This window comes from Balaenoptera musculus, chromosome 2 (genome assembly GCF_009873245.2).
Source record: "Balaenoptera musculus isolate JJ_BM4_2016_0621 chromosome 2, mBalMus1.pri.v3, whole genome shotgun sequence".
Lineage (NCBI taxonomy): Eukaryota > Metazoa > Chordata > Mammalia > Artiodactyla > Balaenopteridae > Balaenoptera > Balaenoptera musculus.
In genome coordinates this window covers 172,981,958-173,008,652 of record NC_045786.1, presented here as the reverse complement: position 1 = coordinate 173,008,652, position 26,695 = coordinate 172,981,958, and the positions used below count along the sequence as shown (strand labels likewise).

General features: G+C 42.7%; 1 protein-coding gene across 2 annotated transcripts in view; it reads left to right on the top strand.

The window, feature by feature from the left end:
- Window positions 1–750: 750 nt before the first annotated feature.
- MOK (MOK protein kinase) overlaps window positions 751–26,695 on the top strand; it is a 49,290-nt gene continuing 23,345 nt past the window's right edge. Inside the window, exons 1-2 of one of the 2 annotated variants that reach the window (XM_036841135.1) lie at window positions 751–905; window positions 26,488–26,602. In XM_036841135.1, the coding sequence (XP_036697030.1) occupies window positions 896–905; window positions 26,488–26,602 (125 nt within the window). In that variant the 5' untranslated portion in view covers window positions 751–895. Of the gene's footprint in view, window positions 906–26,487; window positions 26,603–26,695 lie in introns of those variants that run through there. The other variant, XM_036841144.1, reaches the window with a different exon arrangement.

Genomic DNA, 26,695 nt, shown 5'->3' with positions numbered 1-26,695 from the left:
ATCAGTAGAGGACAAGTTAAATAAGGGGTGGTACAACCATGAACTAGTATAGCCATTAAATAAAATAATAAAGCTCTTTGGGTACTGGTAGGGGAAAATTTCCAAGTTAAAGAGTCAAGTAAAAAATACAAAACACAGAGCAGAGTCTATACTATGCTACCGTTGGTGCAACAAAAAGGGAATAAAAGAATAAAAGATCTCATATAACATGAGATCTTTGGGGAGATCTACCCTATGGGGAGATGAACTGCGGACAGAGGGGTGGGAGGGAGGACTTCCACTTTGTTGGCTCTGTTTTCGTTATTTTTGAATCTTGAATCATGTTAATGTATTATCTATTTTATATTAATATATTAATATTAATATATTAAAGTTAGTGGATGTTCAGTTGTAAGATGAGAACAATACCTGCAAAGAACAGGTATCAACTGACAATTATTTAGTGTGTCCCAGCCCAGATAAAGCTCAAGGCTGTTGTCCAGGCATTAGGTCCCAAATCGCTAAATTCTCAGGACCGCTGGGGAGAGCGATCCCGGGGAAGGCCGCCTACACAATAATTTAGGCAGGGAACTGCCTGAGGCTGCCGGAGATTGCTTAGCAACTAGAGCGAGGAGGCGGGCCGCAGTGCGCACGCGTACACTTAGGGCTGGCGGGCGCGGACAGGGCGTTTTGCGCACGCGCGGGGCTGCGGCCTCGAGGCGTTCAGGGCCAGACGGTTGCTAGGGTGACAGGAATACAACATGGCGGCCGGATCCTAACGCTCTCCATCTAGGGACCACCGCGGAGGTCCTAGTTCGGGACACTGCCTCAGAGGAGTGGAAGCCAGGGGCCACCCTTTCTGTCCCTTTCTTCTCCTTCCACTATCGGCAAGGGGTTGTCGCCGGCTTCCGCATCCATGATGAAGAGTTGAGTGGGGCTGGGGAGGGGCGGGACGAGAGGGAGAGTGGCGGCGGGACGGGGGCCGGCTTCCGCAGCCGCTCAGAGGGCGGTGGGAGGCACCGAGGGTGGGGACCCCCAACCTCCCTGGGCTGTTCGAAACCCGCGCCTGCTGGGGTAGTCCAAGGGGTTCGGGGCTGCTCTGGGGGCCGTGAGGGGTCCCACAGCGCCGACCCGAGTCCAGATGAGGCTTATTTTGATGCGAGGTTATGTTAGAGTTTGGGGAGTTGACTGAAAAAAAAAATTTTTTTTTAAATTTTTTAAAAGGCTGGATTGAACCTGAGATTCTTTTCTTGAACATTCGGCAGTAATGTAGTGAGCGGTTACCGTGTGGCTTCCTGCCTTTTATTGACATTGGTTTAGTGGACAATTGAGAGGAAAGCTGGGCTGTGTATTTTCTTTTATTATTATTTTTGGGTCAAGCAGTAGTGTTTTTATCGGAACTTCCTTATAGAAATTTTGAAACAACTTTTTAGTGAAAGAGTGTACTGGGAAGTTGTGAAATGAGGTAGGGGTAAGACATTTACCTGTGCTTCGATTTGTGGATTATGGACAATCCAAGTGTAACAACTAGAATGGTCTTCTTCTTCTTTTTTTTTTTTTACGTTACTTTACGGATATAATTGTCATTTATGCTTGTGAGCCAGAAGTGCAGAAAAATTCCGACCTCTCTTGCTTAAAGAGAGGATTAGATTAAATTAATTATAAGATTAAATTATGTTAGGTGTAGTTATAATGTTTAATTTGCATTGTATTCTAATTGTCAGTTGGTAGTTGGTATATGGCATATACCAACGTAAAGTGTGGACTTATGTACACATATTTTACGTATAGTGTGGACTTATATACACATACGGTATTCCTTTTTTCCTTCCCAACTATTTATTTTGAAAAATTTCGAATCTACAGAAAAGTTGCAAGAAGAGTACCGTGAATATTCATACACCCTTCACCTAGGTGCACCATTTTGCCTTATGTTTGTGTGCCGTCTCACTTGTGCTCTGGCATTTTCTCTCTCTCTCTCAATTATGTATTTATTTATTTTCAGTGAACCTTTTGAGAGTAGTTGTAGACATCATTACATTTCACCACTAATAATTCAGCAGGTATCCCCTAAGAAGAAGAACACTCTCCTACATAATCACAGTACAAATAAAATGTTGATACAATGCTGTTATGTAATATGCAGTCTATATCTCACATTTTCCCAGTTATCCCAATAATATGCATTACAGGTGTTTTTATTTTTTCCAGGATCCCAGTCAAAAATCACAAATTGCATTTTGTTGCCATATCTTTTTGGTGTCCTTTAGCTGGCACAGTGTCTTGACTTTTCTGTCTTTGATGACAACATTTTTCCAGAATCCAGGCCATGTGTTTTGCAGAATGGCCCACAATTTGGATTTGTCTGATAGTTTCCTCATGATTAGCTTTATTTTTTTTTCTTTTTTCCTTTAACATCTTTATTGGAGTATAATTGCTTCACAGTGGTGTGTTAGTTTCTGCTTTATAACAAAGTGAATCAGCTATACATATACACGTATCCCATATCTCCTCCCTCTTGCGTCTCCCTCCCTCCCACCCTCCTTATCCCACCCCTCTAGGTGGTCACAAAGCACCGAGCTGATCTCCCTGTGCTATGCAGCTGCTTCCCACTAACTATCTATTTTACATTTGGTAGTGTATATATGTCCATGCCACTCTCTCACTTCGTCCCAGCTTACCCTTCCCCCTCCCCGTGTCCTCAAGTCCATTCTCTGGTAGGTCTGCATCTTTATTCCTGTCCTGCCCCTAGTGCCCCTAGGTTCTTCAGAACCATTTTTTTTTTTTTTTTAGATTCCATATGTATGTGTTAGCATACGGTATTTGTTTTTCTCTTTCTGACTTACTTCACTCTGTATAACAGACTCTAGGTCCATCCACCTCACTACAAATAACTCAATTTCGTTTCCTTTTATGGCTGAGTAGTATTCCATTGTATATATGTGCCACATCTTCTTTATCCATTCATCTGTCGATGGACACTTAGGTTGCTTCCATGTCCTGGCTATTGTAAATAGTGCTGCAATGAACATTGTGGTACATGACTCTTTTTGAATTATGGTTTTCTCAGGGTATATGCCCAGTAGTGGGATTGCTGGGTCATATGGTAGTTCTATTTTTAGTTTTTTAAAGAACCTCCATACTGTTCTCCATAGTGGCTGTATCAATTTACATTCCCACCAACAGTGCAGGAGGGTTCCCTTTTCTCCACACCCTCTCCAGCATTTATTGTTTGTAGATTTTTTGATGATGACCATTCTGACTGGTGTGAGGTGATACCTCATTGTAGTTTTGATTTGCATTTCTCTAATGATTAGTGATGTTGAGCATCTTTTCATGTGTTTGTTGGCAATCTGTATATCTTCTTTGGAAAAATGTCTATTTAAGTCTTCTGCCCATTTTTGGACTGGGTTGTTTGTTTGTTTTTATAAATTTATTTATTTATTTTTGGCTATGTTGGGTCTTCGTTTCTGTGCGAGGGCTTTCTCTAGTTGTGGCAAGCGGGGGCCATTCTTCAGTGCGCGGGCCTCTCACTATCGCGGCCTCTCTTGTTGCCGAACACAGGCTCCAGACGCGCAGGCTCAGTAATTGTGGCTCACGGGCCCAGTTGCTCCGCGGCATGTGGGATCTTCCCAGACTAGGGCTCGAACCCATGTCCCCTGCATTGGCAGGCAGATTCTCAACCACTGCGCCACCAGGGAAGCCCCTGTTTGTTTGTTTTTTGTTGTTTGTTTTTTTCATATTGACCTGCATGAGCTGCTTGATTTTGGAGATTAATCCTTTGTCAGTTGCTTCATCTGCAAATATTTTCTCCCATTCTGAGGTTGTCTTTTTGTCTTGTTTATGGTTTCCTTTGCTGTGCAAAAGCTTTTAAGTTTCATTAGGTCCCATTTGTTTGTTTTTATTTCCATTTCTCTAGGAGGTGGGTCAAAAAGGATCGTGCTGTGATTTATGTCATAGAGTGTGCTGCCTATGTTTTCCTCTAAGACTTTTATAGTGTCTGGCCCTACATTTAGGTCTTTAATCCATTTTGAGTTTATTTTTGTATATGGTATTAGGGAGTGTTCTAATTTCATTCATTTACATGTACCTGTCCAGTTTTCCCAGCACCACTTATTGAAGAGGCAGTCTTTCCTCCATTGTATACTCTTGCCTCCTTTATCAAAGATAAGGTGACCATATGTGTGTGGGTTTATCTCTGGGCTTTCTTTCCTGTTCCACTGATCTATATTTCTGTTTTTGTGCCAGTACCATACTGTCTTGATTACTGTAGCTTTGTAGTGTAGTCTGAAGTGCAGGAGCCTGAATCCTCCAGCTCCGTCTTTCTTTCTCAATATTGCTTTGGCTATTCGGGGTCTTTTGTGTTTCCATACAAATTGTGAAATTTTTTGTTCTAGTTCTGTGAAAAATGCCATTGGTAGTTTGATAGGGATTGTGTAGATTGCTTTGGGTAGTATAGTCATTTTCACCATGTTGATTCTTCCAACCCAAGAACATGGTATATCTCTCCATCTGTTTGTATCATCTTTAATTTCTTTCGTCAGTGTCTTACAGTTTTCTGCATACAGGTCTTTTATCTCCTTAGGTAGGTTTATTCCTAGGTATTTTATTCTTTTTGTGCACGGGCTTTCTCTAGTTGTGGCAGGTGGGGGTGACTCTTCATTGCGGTGCACGGGCGTCTCACTGCAGTGGCTTCTCTTGTTGTGGAGCACAGGATCTAGGTGCACAGGCTTCAGTAGTTGTGGCACACAGGCTCAGTAGTTTAGCTCACGGGCTCTAGAGTGCAGGCTCAATAGTTGTGGCACACGGGCTTAGTTGCTCCGCGGCATGTGGGATCTTCCCGGACCAGGGCTCGAACCTGTGTCCCGTGTGTTGGCAGGCAGATTCTTAACCACTGTGCCACCAGGGAAGTCCCTGGAGAGTTTTTTTTTTTATCATAAATGGGTGTTGAATTTTGTCAAAAGCTTTCTCTGCATCTGTTGAGATGATGATATGGTTTTTATCCTTCATTTTGTTAATATGGTGTATCACATTGATTGATTTGCGTATATTGAAGAATCCTTGCATTCCTGGGATAAACCCCACTTGATCATGGTGTATGATCCTTGTAATGTGCTGTTGGATTCTGTTTGCTAGTATTTTGTTGAGGATTTTTGCGTCTGTGTTCATCAGAGATATTGGCCTGTAATTTTCTTTTTTTGTGACATCTTTGTCTGGTTTTGGTATCAGGGTGATGGTGGGTATCAGGTTTGGTATCAGAATGAGTTTGGGAGTGTTCCTCCCTCTGCTATATTTTGGAAGAGTTTGAGAAGGATAGGTGTTAGCTCTTCTCTAAATGTTTGATAGAATTCGCCTGTGAAGCCATCTGGTCTTGGGCTTTTGTTTGTTGGAAGATTTTTTTTTTTTTTAAATTGAAAGCAAGCTCTTTTTTTTTTTTTAATTTATTTATTTATTTATGGCCATGTTGGGTCTTCGTTTCTGTGTGAGGGCCTTCTTCCAGCTGTGGCAAGCGGGGGCCACTCCCCATCGCGGTGCGCGGGCCTCTGACTATCGCGGCCTCTCCCGCCGCAGAGCACAGGCTCCAGACGCGCAGGCTCAGTAATTGTGGCTCACGGGCCCAGTTGCTCCGCGGCATGTGGGATCTTCCCAGACCAGGGCTTGAACCCGTGTCCCCTGCATTGGCAGGCAGATTCTCAACCACTGCGCCACCAGGGAAGCCCCTGTTGGAAGATTTTTAATCACATTTTCAATTTCAGTGCTTGTGATTGGTCTGTTTATATATATATATTTTTTTAATTTTTATTTATTATTTATTTATTATGTTTATTTTTGGCTGTGTCGGGTCTTCGTTTCTGTGCGAGGGCTTTCTCCAGCTGCGGCGAGTGGGAGCCACTCCTCATCACGGTGTGCGGGCCTCTCACCATCGCGGCCTCTCCCGTTTCGGAGCAGAGGCTCCAGACGCTCAGGCTCAACAGCTGTGGCTCACGGGCCCAGTTGCTCCGCGGCACGTGGGATCCTCCCAGACCAGGGCTCGAACCCGTGTCCCCTGCATTGGCAGGCAGACTCTCAACCACTGCGCCACCAGGGAAGCCCCTGTTTATATTTTCTATTTCTTCCTGGTTCAGTCTCAGAAGGTTGTACTTTTCTAAGAATTTGTCCATTTCTTCCAGGTTGTCCATTTTATTGGCATATAGTTGCTTGTAGTAATCTCTCATGATCCTTTGTATTTCTTCAGTGTCAGTTGTTACTTCTCCTTTTTCATTTCTAATTCTGTTGATTTGAGTCTTCTCCCTTTTTTTCTTGATGAGTCTGGCTAATGGTTTATCAATTTTGTTTATCTTCTCAAAGAACCAGCTTTTTGTTTTATTGATCTTTGCTATTTTTCCTTCATTTCTTTTTCATTTATTTCTGATCTGATCTTTATGATTATGATTTCTTTCCTTCTGCTAACCTTGGGTATTTTTGGTCTTCTTTCTCTAATTGCTTTAGGTGTTCTAGGTGCTTTAGGTGTTGTTTATTTGAGATTTTTCTTGTTTCTTGAGGTAGGATTGTATTGCTATAAACTTCCCTCTTAGAACTGCTTTTGCTGCATCCCATAGGTTTTGGGTTGTTGTGGTTTCATTGTCATTTGTTTCTAGGTATTTTTTGATTTCCTCTTTGATTTCTTCAGTGACCTCTTGATTATTTAGTAGCATATTGTTTAGCCTCCATGTGTTTGTATTTTTTACAGTTTTTTTCCTGTAAGTGATTTCTAGTGTCATAGCGTTGTGGTCAGAAAAGATGCTTGATATGATTTCAATTTTCTTAAATTTACTAAGGCTTGCTTTGTGACCCAAAATATGGTCTATCCTGGAGAATGTTCCATGAGCACTTGAGAAGAAAGTGTACTCTGTTGTTTTTGGATGGATGTCCTATAAATATCAATTAAGTCCATCTTGTTTAATGTATCATTTAAAGCTTGTGTTTCCTTATTTATTTTCATTTTGGATGATCCATTGGTGAAAGTGAGGTGTTAAAGTCCCCTACTATTATTGTGTTACTGTTGCTTTCTCCTTTTATGGCTGTTAGCATTTTCTTTATGTGTTGAGGTGCTCCTGTGTTGGGTGCATAAATATTTACAATTGTTATATCTTCTTCTTGGATTGATCCCTTGATCATTATGTAGTACTCTTCTTTGTTTCTTGTAATAGTCTTTGTTTTAAAGTCTATTTTGTCTGATACGAGGCTTGCTACTCCAACTTTCTTTTGGTTTCCATTTGCGTGGAATATCTTTTTCCATCCCCTCACTTTCAGTCTGTATGTGTCCTAGGTCTGAAGTGAGTCTCTTGTAGACAGCATATGTACGGGTCTTGTTTTTGTATCCATTCAGCCAGTCTATGTCTTTTGGTTGGAGCATTTACATTTAAGGTAATTATCAATATGTATGTTCCTATTACCATTTTCTTAATTGTTTTGGGTTTGTTATTGTAGGTCTTTTCCTTCTCTTGTGTTTCCTGCCTAGAGAAGTTCCTTTTGCATTTGTTGTAAAGCTGGTTTGGTGGTGCTAAATTCTCTTAACTTTTGCTTATCTGTAAAGGTTTTAATTTCTCCATCGAATCTGAATAAGATCCTTGCTGGATAGAGTAATCTTGGTTGTAGGTTTTTCCCTTTCATCACTTTAAATATGTCCTGCCACTCCCTTCTGGCTTGCAGAGTTTCTGCTGAAAAATCAGCTGTTAACCTTATGGGGATTCCCTTGTATGTTATTTTTTGCTTTTCCCTTGCTGCTTTTAATATTTTTTCTTTGCATTTAATTTTTGATAGTTTTATTAATATGTGTCTCGGTGTGTTTTTCTTTGGGCTTATCCTGTATGGTACTCTCTGTGCATCCTGGACTTGATTGACTATTTCCTTTCCCATGTTAGGGAAGTTTTTGACTATAATCTCTTCAAATGTTTTCTCAGCCCCTTTCTTTTTCTGTTCTTCTTCTGGGACCCCTATAATTCGAATGTTGGTGGAGACCCGGAGGTCTCTGAGATTGTCCTCAATTCTTTTCATTCTTTTTTCTTTATTCTGCTCTCTGGCAGTTATTTCCACCATTTTATCTTCCAACTCACTTATCCATTCTTCTGCCTCAGTTATTCTGCTATTCATTCCTTCTAGAGTATTTTTAATTTCAGTAATTGTGTTGTTCATCACTGTTTGTTTGCTCTTTAGTTCTTCTGGATCCTTGTTAAATCTTGTATTTTCTTCATTCTGTTTCTGAGATTTTGGATCATCTTTACTGTCAGTACTCTTAATTCTTTTTCAGGTAGGTTGCCTATTTCATTTTCATTCATTTGGTCTTGTAGGTTTTTACCTTTCTCCTTCGTTTGTAACATATTTTTTTGTCGTTTCATTTTTTTTTTCTTCTCTTTTTGTTGGGTGGTGCTCTCTTCCTGTCTTACTGGTTGTTTGCCCTGAGACGTCCAGCACTGGAGTTTGCAGGCAGTTGGTTAGAGCCAGGTCTTGGTGCTGAGATGAGGACCTCTGGGAGGCCTCACTCTGATTAATAGTCCCTGGGGTCTGAGGTTCTCTGTTAGTCCAGTGGTTTGGACTTGGAGGTCCCACCACAGGAGCTCAGGCCTGACCTCCGGCCTGGGAACCAAGATCTCACAAGCATGTTAATAAGGCAGATGTTTGAAGGTAGCAGCGACGGTCCTCGTGCCCTAGGAAGCAAACAGCTAGTGGTTATGACTTGTGCTAGGCTCGGAGGACAAGGTTTGCACGACAGCCATGGGCACTTCTGGTTTTCTAAACCTCATGATTAGCTTTAGCTTAAATATTTTCCTCAGGAATACGTCAGAGATGAAGTCGTGTCCCTGTCACTGTGTCCCATCTAGAGTGTCCGATGTCAGCATGTCTTAGTTTTGTTGAAGCTAGGTTTGACCATTTGATCGTTCCGTTTATTCACCTTTGCCTCTTAGACCCTTCGTGCTTCTCTTCCTGGAGTCAACCACTCTTACCAGTTTCCTGTGCGTCTATATGTATGTATGTATGTATGCGTAAATTATTGTGTATCTATCCTCTTTTAAAAATACTAACATTAGCCTTTATATATATACACACACGTATATATATGCATTGATATATATGTTAACATTTGCATTTTATGATTTATATCCTTTAAACTCCTGGGGTTTCAAAAGTATATATTAGGTATTATTTGATATGTTCTTTTAGATGGCCATTTTGGTAGTTTTAATTACTTGGTTTAGTGGTGCATCTTTATTCTCCCTTCCTTCTACCTTAAAATCCAGTCTGAGAACTGGTGTAACCTATTGTCCTTCAGGTTTAAGTCCTGATCATTAATTAAATGCTTAACAAATAGTTAACAGTGGAGAGAATATTCCAGAACAGGAAGTCACAGACACAGAGTCATGGAATTAGAATGAACAGGAAGAGTGTGTAATGGTGAAATTGGACTTGTAGCTTGAGGTCATTGAGTGGGGCTGGGAATGCTAGATTATCATGCTGGTCTTTATTTTATGGTTTTCTAGATGTATTTTCTTTTTTTTTATTTTAATTTTAATTTTATTTATTTTTTTAGCTGTGTTGGGTCTTTGTTGCTGCGTGCAGGTTTTTCTCTAGTTGCGGAGAGCGGGGGCTACTCTTCGTTGTGTTGCACGGGCTTCTCATTGCAGTGGCTTCTCTTGTTGTGGAGTGTGGGCTCTAGGCGCACGGGCTTCAGTAGTTGTGGCACATGGGCTCAGTAGTTAGGGCTCGCGGGCTCTAGAGCGCAGGCTCAGTAGTTGTGCTGCACAGGCTTAGTTGCCCCATGGCATGTGGGATCTTCCCAGACCAGGGCTCAAACCCGTGTCCCCTGCATTGGCAGGCAGATTCTTAACCACTGCACCACCAGGGAAGCCCCTAGATGTATTTTCTTATTTGTTTTCCAGGCAACGCCCAAGGGCTTGGGGATATATTGATCATTCTGTGGATTATTCCTGACCACCTCCTTTTTGCTTTGCATCATTTGCAGTAGTAGGGAGCAAGGAGTAACACATCTTAGTTGCTAAGGGTGTGGGCTTTGGAGCCAGGCAGACAAGGTATCCTCTGGCAGGTTACCGACCTTTCTTTTCTTATGCTGGTTTTCTTCATCATTCTGGTTTTCTATTGCTGTGTAACAAATTACCCCAACTTAGTGGCTTACAATAACAATCATTATTCTCTCCCATGGTTCTGTGAGTTGCCTGGACCCAACTAGGCAGGTTTCACTTGGAGTCTCTCATGTGGTTGCAGTTAGTTGGTGGCTGGAGCTGGAGTCATCTCAAAAGTTTCCTCACTCAGGTGTCTGGTGGTTGATGCTGGCTATCAGCTGGGACCTCAGCATGGGCTGTCAGCCAAAACATAGCACTCAGAACCTCCATGTGTCTTGGGCCTCCTCACAGTATGGCGGCTGGGTTCTGAGAATGAGCATCCCGAGAGTTTGAGGTGGAAGCAGCATTACATTCTCTGATCTAGCCTCAGAAGTGGCATAATGTTACTTCTGCATCCCTCAGATTTGAGAAGAGAGAACATAGATCCCATCTCTTGATGGAGGAGTGACAAAGACACATAGTAAGATGAGCATGTGGGATGGGATATCTAGAGGCTGCCATCTTTGGAAAATAAAACCTTCCACACTCATCTTTAAACAGGCATAATAATACCTATTTTATAGGATTGTTTCAAAGTTAAATGAGATAATCTACATAAAACTTGCAGCGTAGTGTCTGGTACATGGTAAAATGTGAATGAGTTATCATTTGCTATCCCAGTGGATGGAAGGCAAGGATGTAAAAGGGGAAAGAATGGCTAACATCAGTCAGATCCTTACTTTGAAAAAATTTACCCTTACCTAATCTAATGGGAGTATCAATTTTTTTTCCTGTCTGTACTTTTTAATGGATTATTCAAAACGTATCTATAAAAAGAGAAAAAACTACATGTTCTGAAGGCAGTAACAGTTTGCTATTATATCACAGAGAGAGTTTTAAAAATTATCTGTTGTAATTGCAGTGAGGTTTCAGCTTTCTGTCCCTCATAATGTAACTGAGCAGGACCCTATGGAGCCTTCCTGGGACAGACCCCTCCCCCATGTCCTCTGCTTTTTCCCGGGACAGATCCCTCCCCCATGTCCCTCCCCCATGTCCTCTGCTTTAGCTCCTCTCTGAAGTACCCAGATCATAGTATCTGATGCACATTTCCTGAGTTGTTTTACAGGTGCTAGAACCACCACCAAATGGGAGAAATTAACTACTTGATGACCATAAACAAATAGCTCCCAGACCTACTGGTACTTAAGGATTGATAATGTTAACCCCTGTGACGTCACCCTGTTACCTCACCATCAACCAATCAGAGAATTGTGCATGAGCTGATCACGTACCCTGGGACGCCTCTACCTCACTGGGCCTTTAAAAATGCTTTGCTGAGGGACTTCCCTGGTGGTCCAGTGGCTGGGACTCCGCGCTCCCAATGCAGGGGGTTCGGGTTTTATCCCTGAAGGGAACTAGATCCCACATGCTACAACTAAGAGCCCGCATGCCGCAACTAAAAATACCACACATGGCAAGAAAGATCCCGCATGCTGCAACTAAGACCCGGTTGGGACAAATCTAAATAAATAAATAAATAAATAAAAATTAAAAAAAAATTTTTTTTTAATGCTTTGCTGAAGCCCATTGGGGAGTTTGGGTATTTTAAGCACTAGCTCTCCTGGACTCCTTATCTAGTGCCCTACAATAAATGCTGTGCTTTCCTTCACCACAACCTGGTATCAGTAGACTGGCGTTACTGCGAAATGGCGAGGGGACCCAAGTTTGGTTCGGTAACAATTTATGTCAGTATTTTTATAGAATCAGAGTTGCAAGGGACTTCACATAATGTTGTTCCATGCTCTCCTTCCTAGTGTGCATATCACCTTTTTTTTATAAATAGATGCATCGACTAGCAACTTTTTCTCTTTAAATAAAGCAAAATTAAGTAAAAATAATCATAGCTTTGTGATAAATTCAAGCAGTGAAAGGTTTTAAATTAGTCTCAGGTCCCTTCCCTAGTGGGCAGAGTCTGTCCTGGTTAACATTTTCTTAGATGTACGTCCATAAATTTTCTGTGCATATTGTGTGTGTGTGGGTGTGTGTATATGTATGTTTTTGTTCTAAAATTAGATGTGATTAAATATGTTGTGCTGTAGCCTGTGAGGATGATGCTTCAGTGAAGATGTTTGAACATAGATCTTTGAGTAATTCTTCATGTTTATCAGTGGCATACACTGATTGGGTTAAAGGGTGCAGTTTAAATTTTAAAGTCTAAGTGGTTTTTTTTTAAAGTATAATTGACCTACAACACTATGCTAGTTCCAGATGCACAGCATAGTGATTCAGTGTTTCTGCACATTACAAAATGATCACCATTTTTATGTGTTTATGAATACTTTTACGTCCTTTTGTGTTTTCACTATGTTTGGTAATTCAGGTCACAATTTTCCACACTACAGCAAGTCATTAATTGGGTACAGCCTTCTTTATTGAAGGTTCCTGACCTTGTTTTAGTGATTTGGTTTGAATTACTTAATCTCTCACGGAGAGTGGGAATTACAAGCTGAATCCTCTTCCTTTTAAACTCTAGTTGAGGGTTATACTCACTAATTAACCTCCCTCAATTCTTTTCACCCCTCCACTGGTGAAGCCCCATCTTCTGATGCTTATCACCTGCCTTGATTAAAATCTTTAGAAGCAGTGTTTGAATACAAATATTTGGATTTGGGTGTGACAGGTTTAGAATTTCACAAAAAATGAATTTGAACTCCATTTTCACGCTTTAAATAAGGCTTAAATTCCACTTAAACAAGCCTTGGTTTGGTAAAAATGAATAGAATCTTAATTAATATGAACGGACTTATTTATCCTCCTTGTTCTATCTACCCTTTTAAAAAAAATATTAATTTTATTAAGTCTTGACCCTTGAGTTTGTCTTTTATTATTATTTTTTAAATATTTATTTATTTGGCCACACTGGGTCTTAGTTGCGGCGTGCGGGATCTAGTTCCCTGACCAGGGATTGAACCTGGGCCCCTTGCATTGGGAGCACGGAGTCTTAACCAGTGGACCACCAGGGAAGTCCCTATCTACCCTTTTCATATAGCTATGTTATTTAAACTTTTCTTTGTCCTTGAGTCTGGGTGATTTTTCGGTCGGTTTTTTTTTAGTGATTGTTTACTCTCTCTATTCCCATTAATGTGGGGCAGGATTTTTTTTTTTTTTTTTTTTTACTAGCATAGCTCTATATCCTTCATAGCTTTGTGTTGTGCTTTGTGTTCATCTTAATGTTTCTTATCTAACAGTAAAGGCCTGTTGGAGAGAATAGGAAGACACTTTTCCAAAGTAAGTGTTTTCTCATAGGGGTGTTTCTCTTTTTCTCTCCCCTGCCTTTCATCCTTGTTACACCCAGACCCTTTGTCTATTGGAAGAGCCATGGAGGAAACAAGTAATTCTTTATCCCCGCGGCCATCTCCAGGGCCATGGGTTCCATTTATTGCTGGCTGGTCATGATGGTCTGGAGCCAACTTGGAATGCTGGCGCACGCTTGGAGTTTGTACTTAAACTACTTTAAAATGCAGAGTTGGGAATTCCCTGGTGGTCCAGTGGTCAGGACTCGGCACTTTCACTGCTGTGGCCCGGGTTCAATCCCTGGTCGGTGACTAAGATCCTGCAAGCTGTGGGGCTTGGCCTAAATAAATAAATAAAGTGCAGAGCTGACTTTTTTTTTAAAGCAAGTCTGCATGTGTATGTATTCATATGATCACTACCATCCTTTTTTCACTTAGTATTAAATTATGGCTGAACAGTTTCTTATATTGTTAAATGTTATTTGAAAGCATCATTTTAAAAAAAAATTTATTTTATTGAAGTATAGTTGATTTACAATGTTGTGTTAATTTCTACTGTACAGCAAAGTGATTCAGTTATACATGTATATTGTTTTTCATATTCTTTTCCATTATGGTTTATCACAGGATATTGAATATAGTTCCCTGTGCTATACAGTAGGACCTTGTTGTTTATCCATTCTATATTTAATAGTTTGCATCTGCTAATCCCAAGTTCCCCATCCATCTCTCCCCCACCCGCTCCCCTTGGTAACCACAAGTCTGTTTCCTATGTCTGTGAGTCTGTTTTTTTTTTATAGATAATTTCATTGTGTCATATTTTAGATTCCACATATAAGTGAAATCATATAGTATTTGTATTTCCCTTTCTGACTTACTTCACTCAGTATGACAATCTCTAGGTCCATCCATGTTGCTGCAAATGACATTATTTCATTCTTTTTTATGGCTGAGTAGTATTCCATTGTTTATAGGTACCACGTTGTCTTTATCCATTCATCTGTCGATGGACATTTAGGTTGTTTCCATGTCTTGGCTATTGTGAATAGTGCTGCTATGAACATAGGGGTGCATGTATCTTTTCGAGTTAGTGTTTTCCCCAGATATATGCATGGGAGTGGGATTGCTGGATCATATGGTAACTCTATTTTTAGTCTTTTGAGGAACCTCCATACTGTTCTCCATAGTGGCTGCACCAATTTACATTCCCACCAGCAGTGTAGGAGGGTTCCCTTTTCTCCACACCCTCTCCAGCATTTATTATTATTATTATTTTAAATATTTATTTAGTTTATTTATTTGGCTGCTCCGGGTCTTAGTTGAGGCATGCGGGATATTTTAGTTGCGGCAGGCAGCATCCCTGACCAGGGATCGAACCTGGGCCCCCTGCATTGAGAGTGTGGAGTCTTAACCACTGGACCACCAGGGAATTCTCATTTACCAATTTTTAAGTGTATTGTGGAATAAGGATCTAACTTGAATTTTTTAATCTGAAATCTCCCAGATTAATCAGCTTTATTGAGGTATAATTTGCACACAGTAAAATTCACCTATTTTAAGAGTATAGTTTGATGAGTTTTGGCAAATATAGACAGTAGTATCTCCACAGTCAAGATATAGAACCTTTGGGAATTCCCTGGCGGTCCAGCGGTTAGGGCTGTGTGCTTTCACTGCCGAGGGCCCAGGTTCAAATCCTGATCAGGGAACTGAGATCCAGCAAGCTGCATCACGTGGCCAAAAAAAAAAAAAAAACCCAGAAAAACAAAAACAAGATACAGAAGCTTTCTGTCACCCCCAGAAGTTGTCTTATGCTCCTTTTCAGTCAGTCCCCTCTCCCTACTCCTGACTCCAGAGATCACTATTCCACTCTCAACTGGAGCTGTGCTTTCACTGCTCCTCACACTGAAGAATGTGTCCCTATATCACTGGCAGTGGGGTTCCCAGATTCTGCTCTTGTCATGGACCTTGTCAGCTGAGCCAGTTACTTTGGAAAGGATCTGTTACCGCGGTCGCTGCTCTGATAAGTCACGTGTGTGACTTTACCTGCGTCTCCTGGGCAGCGTTCTGCTCAGGGAAGACAGCAGTGGCAGCGTGCTTGGGAAATGCTTCTGCGGTCAGACTCCCTGTGTTTAAAGCCTGCTGCTTATGGATGTGACCTTGGGCAGGCTACCTAACCTCTCAGTGCCTTAGTTCCGCATTTGTAAGATGGGTTAATGGGATACCTACTGCATGGGGCTTTTGAGATGATTAAGCGAAAAATGGTGCCTGGCACCTAGTGTTCAGATCTTGGTGTTTAATAAATATCTTTTTCCGGTAGAAGGAGCCAGGGCTCCTTGGTGAAGTGGCTTATCCTAGGACTAAAGCAGGAAATGCATAAGATTTTGTAGTGCCAGAAAGTAAGAAAGCACTGAAAGAGAAACAAACCCTTTATTGATGGGAGCATGTCAAAGGGACAAAGGAGCCAACTGAAAGAGCTCCCTAAGGGCAAAGCTGGAACAATTTGAAGCAACAAGATAAAGTAGTATTAGATTATCCCGAAGTATAAAATAAATATCCATGGATCCATACTAATATTAATGAAAACATATTCTAAAAGACAGTTTGGGGACTTCCCTAGTGGTGCAGTGGTTAAGAATCCGCCTGCCAGTGCAGGGGACATGGGTTCGAGCCCTGGTCCGGGAAGATCCCACATGCCGCGTAGCAACTAAGCCCGTGTGCCACAACTACTGAGCCTGCGCTCTAGAGCCCATGAGCCACAACTGCTGAAGCCCGTGCACCTAGAGCCTGTGCTCCGCAGCAAGAGAAGCCACCGCAATGAGAAGCCCGTGCACTGCAACAAAGAGTAGCCCCCGCTCGCCGCAACTAGAGAAAAGCCCACGTGCAGCAACAAAGACCCAGTGCAGCCAAAAATAAATAAATAAATTCATGAAAGACAGTTTGATTGGAGGGCTATGAAGTTAATTTAAATAACATCCTTCCACTCATTTTATTCTTCTTACCCTTCTAATCTCACTGTTGCATTTATGCGGATGGTCTCACCTGGGAAAGGAGGTAACCTAAGGGACAAGAGTTCTCTCTCACTGTGATTGGAAATACCCAGTATTTAAAGACAGATTAATAAAACAGTGTTGGTTGCCAATTAGTCAATAGTAATAATTTTGTGAGTCAGTTGTCAGCAAAGTTCCCCCTGCAGTATATGTCCGGGATATTATAGGAATATTAGATTATGGGGCATGTGACCTGACATTTCCTCTTTGATTCATTTGTTGAGTATGTACAGGGCACGAAAGAGAATAGATAGTAGACTTTGCCTTTAAGAGGCTTATGGGGGCTTCCCTGGTGGCGCAGCGGTTGAGAATCTGCCTGCCAATGCAGGGGACACGGGTTCGAGCCCTGGTCTGGGAAGATTCCACATGCCACGGAGCAACTGGGCCCGTGAGCCACACTTACTGAGCCTGCGCGTCTGGAGCCTGTGCTCCACAGCAAGAGAGGCCGCGACAGTGAGAGGCCCGCGCACCGCGATGAAGAGTAGCCCCCGCTTGCCACAATGAGAGAAAGCCCTCGCACAGAAACGAAGACCCAACACAGCAAAAATAAATTAATTAATTAATTAATTAAAAAAAAAAACAAAAAAACAAAAAACGGAGTACAGAAACAATAAAAAATGATTAAAAAAAAAAAAAAAAAAAGAGGCTTATGGCCCTATGGAGAGAAGGTGCAAAGTGGACCACGGGCAGGTCTGTGGCAGAGGACAGGGTATGTACAGAAGGTGGAAAAACATCTGCTCTAACGCCTACCTACCGGGTTGGTCCTGGGGGATTAGAATCTACAGCGTCATGTACTCAATTTTGGACACCGTGTACTCACTCATTTGACCTTTAATATTATCTAAACACGAGCGTGGCTCTCTCCCCCGCCTCTCTTTTTAAGTAAAGGACCTAAAACTGGGGGCACGGGAACACACGCTACGTCCTCAATGTGAGGGATTGTGTCTTACTGATCTTTGTCTTCAGTGCATGGCACAGTGCATAGCTGATGCTAATAAATCTTTATTGACACCCACAGTGATGTAGTCATACCACCAGGGATGTTTAATTCATTTAGGCTGAAGTACAGCATAAATTGCGTTGGGGGGGGCGGGTCCCAAGACGACCCCTTGGTTCCATGACTTGCTCGGAGGACTCACAGGACTCAGGATGTGCTCGTACTCGTGGCTGCGACGCACTCCAGTGAGAGGGTGCAGAGCGAGATGAGCAGAGAAAGGGACGTGGGGCAAAGTCTGGAGGAAACGAGACGCAAGCTCGCAAGATCCCTCTCCCAGTGGAGTCACGCAGGGCGGACGCGCTTAGTTCTTCCAGCAGCAAACTGGGACAACACGTGTGGAATGTTTTCTATAAGGGAAGCTCATTAGAGCCCCAGTGCCCAGAATTTTTACTGGGCGCTGATAACGTAGGCACCCTCTGCCCAGAACATAGCAAATCCCAGCTCCCAGGAGGAAAGCAGATTCAGCGTCAACCCCATTGCTCGCTCCGACAGTGTGGGCACCGTGAGTCACTGTGCAGGGGCTGGTGGAAACCCTCCCCAAGGGCTGACCTTGCAAGCAGACCTTTCTAAGGAGAGCGGTCTTAGGCCTGCCATGTGAACTCTTTTCTGCACAGTAATAGACTGTGTGTCCTTTCAGGGAAATTTCTGGGCATTCCAGTCTAGTCCATCCAAGAGAAGGGAAAGGGTTGGTGTTGTTTTAACAAGCAGCAGTTATTCCCTGGCTATTGCTTGATGAGTGAGAGTGGGGTTAGGCAGGTCAGGGTGGGTCTTCTTGAGGGCAGGAGGATGTATCACTCAGTAAAAGGGTCCGGCTGGTTGAATTTTCCCACAGAATTTCAAGTTTGGAGGCTCCTTGAGAAATTGGTCAAAGTTGTTTTATAAAGTTCCAAACTGGACAGATTAGTGGTAAGCCACAGGGCCTGTATTTTAGTCAGTTTGTTTTGAAGAAGCTTTTCGGGAGGTTCACCCAAGAATCTTACGTGTCTTGTTTCCAGGACTTACTGCGCAGGTTACCTGTTTTAGAGAGGCTCTGGGATTCAGTTTAAGCTGTGGTTGTCAAGCAAGTTACAGCTTCTGGGTTTTATCAGAAGGGATCTGACACTTCAGTCCTGAAGACTCCACCAGGGCTGAGCCCTGCCTTGCTCTAGCCAACTTCTCTTAGAGGGCGAGTGGGAAGGACTGTAAAACTGGCAGAATAGCCTTAAAATCCTGCCTTGCTGGGAACTAGATCAGTTAATTTTTTATTCAGGGAAGACGTGGTTAAGAGGGATTCTGCTAGCTTAGTTTAAAGGTCTTCAGTTTGGGGGTGTAGAGCAGCCCTGGGGTGTTGACTGGTATTCTTGGGAGACATGTCTGCTTACACACAGCACACCCTTCCTGTGTCCTCCTCGGTGCCCTAGAGACACACTGCCTTTTCAGGGAGAAGCACTGAGGAATTCTGTAGTCAAACGTGTTTCTCTTTATTTAGCCCTGCATTTCCTAGGTTTATTTGCTCATAGAACCCCTTTTTGTGGAATACCCATTAGTGTTTGGGGGGTACTAGTGTTTTGAGGAACTCAATTCGGAAAATGCTAGTCTAGCGATTCAGCACCCTCAGGTGGCTTTCCCTGCTGATGATGTGCAGGGAGGCCCCTCCCGGTGTGATGGCCCCCCCCCCTTCTCACACAAAGCACAGGCGATCGCGAGGCTTGGCTTCCATCGCAGTGTTTGCTGAGGACTCTGACTTGTAGTGTACAGATTTCCTTACTTATGAATGGAATGGTCTTAGTACTAAAATCATATTCCATTGCCCCAAGCATTCTTTGTTTGTGCTGTTGTCTTTATGTGTTTCTTTGTCTTGGTGTAATGTAGTTTATCTCCAACTCTTGTTAGTTGCCAGGACTAAGAAATGTTAGTGCTGGGGCTGGCAGTCCTTCCCAGTGGGTTTTCACTTAGGACAAAGGAGCCATCTGGGAAATAGGATGGAGGCCTGTTGCAGGGAACCAGAAGAGGCTCTCTGGAGCTAACCATGGCAGAGGACATCCAGTCTCCCTGTTGGGGGGGCGGGTCGGTTGAAGAATATAAGTGGCCCCTAAACTTTGTTCTCATTCAAGAGGTTGTTTTAGTCTGCTTCAGTTGTGAAGACCAGTAAGTCTGACTACAGCTCACAATATGGAAGCGTATTATAATTATAACAATCAATTAAGGGTGAGCTTGAGAACAGGAAAACTCTAGAGCAGGAAGGCCTGGCCCTCCTGGGAACTAGAACCGTGGTGAAAGCAGCTCCTTGTTGGGTCTCAGCAGTGGGAATTTGTGGATGTGATTATCCCGACATTAATATGATCTGAATCTGTTTTTCTTTGTGCCTTTCCTTGAATATACTCTTTACTGTATATCTTTTCTGTTCCTCATACTTTCTGCTTATTCCTAACTTTGGCTTGCTTTTTTTCTTCCAATTTTTAAATATTGGAGTATAGCATACATCCAGAAAACTGCACGAATTACAAGTACAGGTTGCTGAATTTTCAGAAAGTGAACATGCTTGTGTAACCTGCTCCAAGATCAAGGAACAGAGCGTTACCCGTGTCCTGGAAGTCCCCAGGGTAACCGCTGCTCTGACTCAGGCATCACAGATTTGTTTGTTTTAACAGCTTTATTGAGATACAATTTACATACTGTAAAGTTCACCCAGTTAAAGTATACAATTCAGTGATTTTAGGTATTTTTACTCAGTGGTGCAACCATCATCATCATCTGTTAAAACACTTTCATCATCCCCAAAAGCAATTCCCCCTTTCCCCCAGACCCCACCCACCCTAGGCAACCACTAATCTACTTTCGTGTCCGTGGATTTGCCTATTCTGGACATTTCATGTAAATGGCCTTTTGTGCTTGGCTTCTTTTACTTAGCGTAACGTTTTCAGGGTTCATCCACGTTGCAGCATGTGTCTGTGGCTGAATAACAGTCCATTGTATGGATAGACCATATTTTGTTTATCCATTCATTAGCTGATGGACATTTGTGTTGTTTCCACCTTTGGCTATTATGAATAATGCTTCCATGAACATACGTGTACAGGTTATTGTTTGGACATATGTTTTCATTTTTCTTGAGTATATACCTAGGAGTGGAATTCTGAGTCATGTGGGACTCCATTTAATATCTTGAGCTGCTAAACTGTTTTCCACAGTGGCTGCACCATTTTGCATTTCCACCAGCAATGTATGAGAGTTCTCACTTATCCACATCCTCAGCAATACTTGTTGTTATCTGTCTTTTTGAGTCTAGCCATTCTAGTGGGTGTGAAGTGGTGTCTTATGTTTTTCTTATTTTTAATTTTCTTGTCAATTACTTATATTTCATAAATTGCCACTTTCTTTACAATGATATTATATAAAAATAAATATACTTAGCTTTTAATCTCAAACGCCATTTTCCTTAAAGGAATCACAAAGAAAATCTCTCTCACCCCTTAAAAATGTTTTTAATTACTTAAAAAAATTAATACATATACAAAGTGTAACACAAAAAGAAGCACAGATGGATATATAGTGAAAAGTGAGTCTCTCTTCTGTTCCTGCCCTCCCACCCATCTAGACCCTCCCCCGCAAGGTAACCACTGTGGCACTTTCTTGTGTTCCTTCTGTGTATAGGTTAGCATAAATGTGTGAGTGTTGTGTGTATTCGTTTTTTGTGTTTTTTTTAAAATTTGTTTTTTATATTTATTTTTGGCTGTGTTGGGTCTTCGTTTCAGTGCGAGGGCTTTCTCTAGTTGCGGCAAGCGGGGGCCACTCTTCATCGCGGAGCGCGGGCCTCTCACTATCGCGGCCTCTCTTGTTGCGGAGCGCAGGCTCAGTAGTTGTGGCTCACGGGCCTAGTTGCTCCGCGGCATGTGGGATCTTCCCAGACCAGGGCTCGAACCCGTGTCCCCTGCATTGGCAGGCGGATTCTCAACCACTGCGCCACCAGGGAAGCCCTGTATTCGTTTTTTATTGCTGCTATAACAAATTGTCACAAACTCAGTGGCTTAAAACCACACAACGTAAACGAATCTCCCTGGGCTAAGGTCAAGTTGCTGGCAGGGTGGCATCCCTCCTGGAGGCTCCGGGGGAGAATCTGTCTCCCGGTCTTGTCCAGCTTCCAGAGGCCACCTGTGCTCCTTGACTTGAAGCCTCTCCTCCGTCTGCAAAGCCAGCAGCGTCACATCTTCCCGTCTGTCCTCCGTCTGCAAAGCGTCACATCTTCCCGTCTGTCTCTGATTCTGTTTCCTCTGCCTCCTTCTGCCACTGGTGAGCTCCCTGTGGCGGACGCACTGCGCCCACCCAGTAAATCCGAGATCACACCCTTGTTTTAAGGCCGGCTCCTCAGCAGTCGTAGCCGTTAAGTCCCTCCTGCTGTGCAGCCTGACATTCACAGGCTCCAGGGATTAGAGCGTGCACATTGTTGGGGGCCGTTATCCTGCCTGACACAGTGTGGAAACTTTTTTGAAAGCAATGTTAACACGGTTTACACACCATTCTTTCGTGTGTCTTTTTCATTTTTTTTTTTAAATTATGTCTTTATTTATTTATTTAAATTTTTATTTATTTATTTTTGGCTGCATTGGGTCTTCGTTGTTGCGCAGGCGGGCTTTCTCTAGTTGCGGCGAGCGGGGGCTACTCTTCGTTGCGGCGCGCGGGCTTCTCATTGCAGTGGCTTCTCTTGTTGCGAAGCACAGGCTCTAGGCATGCAGGCTTCAGTAGTTGTGTCACACGGGCTCAGTAGTTGTGACTCGCGGGCTCTAGAGCGCAGGCTCAGTAGCTGTGGCGCACGGGCTTAGTTGCTCCGCGGCATGTGGGATCTTCCCGGACCAGGGATCGAACCCGTGTCCCCCTGCATTAGCATGTGGATTCTTAACCACTGTGCCACCAGGGAAGTCCCTGGCTTTTTCATTTAATACTATATCTTGAAAGGATATTCCCTGTCAGAAGCTAAAGAGCTGCCTTACCCCTCTTTATTTGCCGTATAATAGTCCTTTGTATGGCTTTTTCATAATTTATTTAACCATTTTTCGGGTGTTTCTTGAGGTGCTAGACTTTTTAATTTTACGTAGTCAAATAAATCAGCCTCTTCTGAGTGACTTCTTACCTTGTTATGCTTAGAAAGTCTTTCTCCTTTAGTGAAAAAAATGAATGTTTTCCTTAGATTAAAAAAGATATCAGTTACATTCTATGTTAAATTTCTGGGGCTGCTGCAACAATTTGTCACAAATTTGGTGGCTTAATACAACAGAAATTTCTTCTCTCCAGTTCTGGAGGCAGAAGCCTGAAATCAAGGCGTGGGCAGGGCCGCGCTCCCTCCGAGGCCGCCAGGGCAGGACCCTTCCTCCTCCTCCCGCCTCTGGTGGCTCCGGGCGTCCCTTGGCTTGTGGCCGCGTCCCTCCGGTCTCTGCCCCTGTGTTCACACGGGCTCCTCTTCTACGTCTGTTATGTGTGTGTCTCTCTCTTTTTTTGTTGTCGTAAGAATCACATAACATGAGATCTACCCTCTTAATAAATTTTTAAGTGTACAGTATTGTTAACTGTGTGCACATTGTTGTACTACAAATCTCTAGAACGTTTTTATCTTGCATGACTGAAACTCGGTACCCATTCAGCAACACCTCCCCATTTCCCCCTCCCACCAGCCCCTGGAACCACCATTCTACTTTCTCTGTGTGTCTCTTATAAGGACACTTGTCACTGGACTTAGGGCCCACCCAGGTAGGCCAGGACGTTCTCATTTCAAGCTCCTTAACTTAATCACACCTGCAAAGACCTTATTTCCAAATAAGGTCACATTCACAGGTTCCGGGGCTTAGGACGAGGACATGTCTGTTTGGGGACCACCATTCAACTCACTTCACACTATCAGTGCTTTTATCTTCCTCCCTAGAAATCATCTTTGGAAAATAAATTTTTGTGAAAAGCTTTAAGAATTATTTTCTTCAACCCTTCTCTTCAGGAGTTGTTGAGCGTCTACCATATGCACAGCAGTTACAGGTTCTTCTTTCTTCCTGTGACAGTTACTACAGTCTGGTAGTGGTATACGGTATTTTGAATGGTAATAACATGGTTAGATGCTGTTTTGGGGGAAAAGTAGTTTCTCCAATTTCTACAAATATGTGATTACAAATAGGATTTTCTTATTTTGCATGGCCTGAAGCTAGTATATATGAAAATGTACACTGAAATTGTTATTTTTCAGTAAGATTAAAAAGCGGCATTAGGGACTTCCCTGGTGGCTCAGTGGTTAAGAATCCGCCTGCCAATGCAGGGGACACAGGTTTGAGCCCTGGTCCGGGAAGATCCCACATGCCGCCGAGCAACTAAGCCCATGCGCCACAATTACTGAGCCTGCGCTCTAGAGCCCGTGAGCCACAACTACTGAGCCCTCGTGCCACAACTACTGAAGCCTGCGCACCTAGAGCCTGTCCTCCGCAACAAGAGAAGCCACCGCAATGAGAAGCCCGTGCACTGCAACAAAGAGTAGCCCCTGCTCGCCGCAACTAGAGAAAGCCCGCGCGCAGCAACGAAGACCCAACACAGCCAAAAAAGAAAAAAGAAAAAAAGCATCATTAAAATCAATATTACCTATATATGAATTTTTATAAGTAAGAGTAATACCATACCAAGTACTCTGTATCAGCAAAACTGGTTAATGTACGTATTAAACTGTAATGAACCATTGGGAAAACAATTTGCCTCAGGCCCTGAGCTTCCCTGCATGTTCTTGCTGAGTGTGCCAGATGGCAAGGCTTATCCATCTTGTTTACTGCTTGTTGAAAAGTGCTGGGCCATTGGCCCTAGATTCCTCTCCTGTAAAGCAATCCACTGCGTGTGCAGGTGTCACCTGGGCCCATCCTGTCACCCCCGTGGGACTTCAGGGCAAGGGGAACCAATGCTAATATGCTGATGCTCATATGCCTTGCTGTACCTTGAGAAATGAAGTCCTTTGTCTCTGATCCAAGAGGCTGTGTCTTCTGCCAGCATCCATGAAACAGTGGCAGGCTAAGATAGTAACTTACAAGTGGGATAAAATCTCAGACAAATATAAACATGTGAAATCTTACAAATACAAAGTCTGAAAGGTCTATTCTATTTGTTTTATAAATTATGATATTTATTTATATATTAGTATGTTAGGATAATGCTTACTAGGTGCTGTAATGGTTAAACCCCCAATTCTCATGGCCTTTATACCAGAAGGTATTTTTCTTGTTCGTGTAAATGTCCTACGTGGGTATTCCTGGTTGAGGGTCTTTCCGGGTGGCTTTTCCACCATCTTTATGTCATGGCTCCCAAGGTCTCCTGGAGGTCATTTCTGTTCTGGTTAGTCACAAGGGGGCATGGGCAGGGAGGATCCTGGAGGAGGTTTTGCCCTTTTGTTTTAACTTTTCATCATGGCAATTTTTAAGCATGCCAGAAGTAGAGAAATTAGTAGAGTGAATGCTCTTGTGTATCTGTGACCTAGTTTCAACAGTGATCAACATTTTGTCATTTTTACCCCCATCACTTTTTTTTCCTGGAGTCTTTATTTTTTTATTGTTGTTTTTTAAATAAAATAGTACTTTCATTATGGGATATACCTGACTTAGATAGTGAAATACCTGCAACCTTATCCCTCAGAGCAGCCACAAACTGTGGTGTGTGTGTGTGTGTGTGTATGTGTATTGTCTTTAGGGACATTATTTTTAAGGATCTGTGTATCTGTGTCATTCTTTCAAATATATTCAATACATCCCATTGTATAGATAAACCGCATTTAATTTATACCGTTTTCTGTTTGGGGGCGTTAGTTTTCCCCTATTAAATAATGTTATGCTGACATTCTCACCTCACATGTACTTGAGCAAGTATGCTTTGCAGGATAAGTTGTAGAATTGGAATTGCTGGGTCAAAGGATATACACATCTAAAATATTTAATAGATATTGTCAAATTGCCCTCCAACATGACTATACCAGTTTATACTTCCGGCAGAAGTGAATGGGAATGTATAGGCTTTTAAAGCAAATCTAAACATAGTATCATTTCATCCGGAAACAGTTTAGTACTTCTTGCTAACAGATAAGGACTTTTAAAATCTTTAAACATATCATTTCTAAAAAACATTATTCTAAAAACAGTTGTGCCTTTTTTCTTTGGTTTGTTCAAATCAGAATTCACACAAGGTGTTAAAATTGTGCTCTGTCTAGAAGAGGTGTTGAAGGGGAGGCCCTCCTTTGGAGCGGGAACAGTTTTAAAAGTCTGCTCTGTGTTGATGTCGTTTTGGGACCCAAAGGTGATGGGCTCCTTTTGGTCCAAGTTTGTTTAATAGGTTTCTGATCTGTTTGCTTCTGGTCAGTTCCACACTCAAGGTTCTTTTCTAAGCATGCTTCTCAAGCCTGTCGTATCTCTTTGGGGCCTTGCTGTTTTGCTTCTCTGTCTCAATCTGCAGGAACCTCCCTCCTCTCTGAGGCAAGCGCCTGGGTTGGGTGGGGAGTGGCTGCCTTCCCGTGACCTTGGTGCAAGGCTGACTCGCTTGTTTGTCACGTCTCACAGCTGCTTTCTGTCAAGGTTTTTTTGGTTTTATCCTCCTATTATTTGGGCTGCGGAAGCTTTTCCAACCCAAAGAGACTTTTGCTTTCTGGGCTTCTCTCATTGCTTCCATTTCTGCTTGGAAAGCAGCTGTTCTCTCCTGAGCTCGCTTGTGTCCTGAGATCGCTTGCCCAGGCAGTCAGCAGTGTTCAACGCACTGTCATTCTGACTCTTCCCGCCACTTTCCCTGGGCCGACGGGCTCAGTGGATGCTTGGTCTGCGAGCGTCTCGTAGGCGAGCTGAGCCTTTCCTCGCTGGTCAGGATTCAGGTCATGTGGTTCCCCACTGCACGAGGGGGAGCAGAGACTGCGTGTTGCCAACATACAACCCAGTTTCTCTTGAAATGAGGGGAACACTGAACCTTAGAAAACATAGGCGAAGTATCCTCAATATATTGCCGTTGGATTATTTTACAGATAAAGATGTCTGCTATCTGGAAGTGAGTACAAAACAGATGCATAAGTAAACTTTTATTTTTATAATTGTTTTCATTTATAGACTATAAAACAATTGGCAGAATAGGAGAGGGAACGTTTTCTGAAGTCATGAAGATGCAGAACCTGAGAGATGGAAACTATTATGCATGTAAACAAATGAAACAGCACTTTGAAAGGTAGGCAACGTGAGACCTATTTGAGACTAAATACAGACACAGGTTTTTGTTTTTTTTTTGAATTTTTGAATTTTATTTTATTTATTTTTTTAT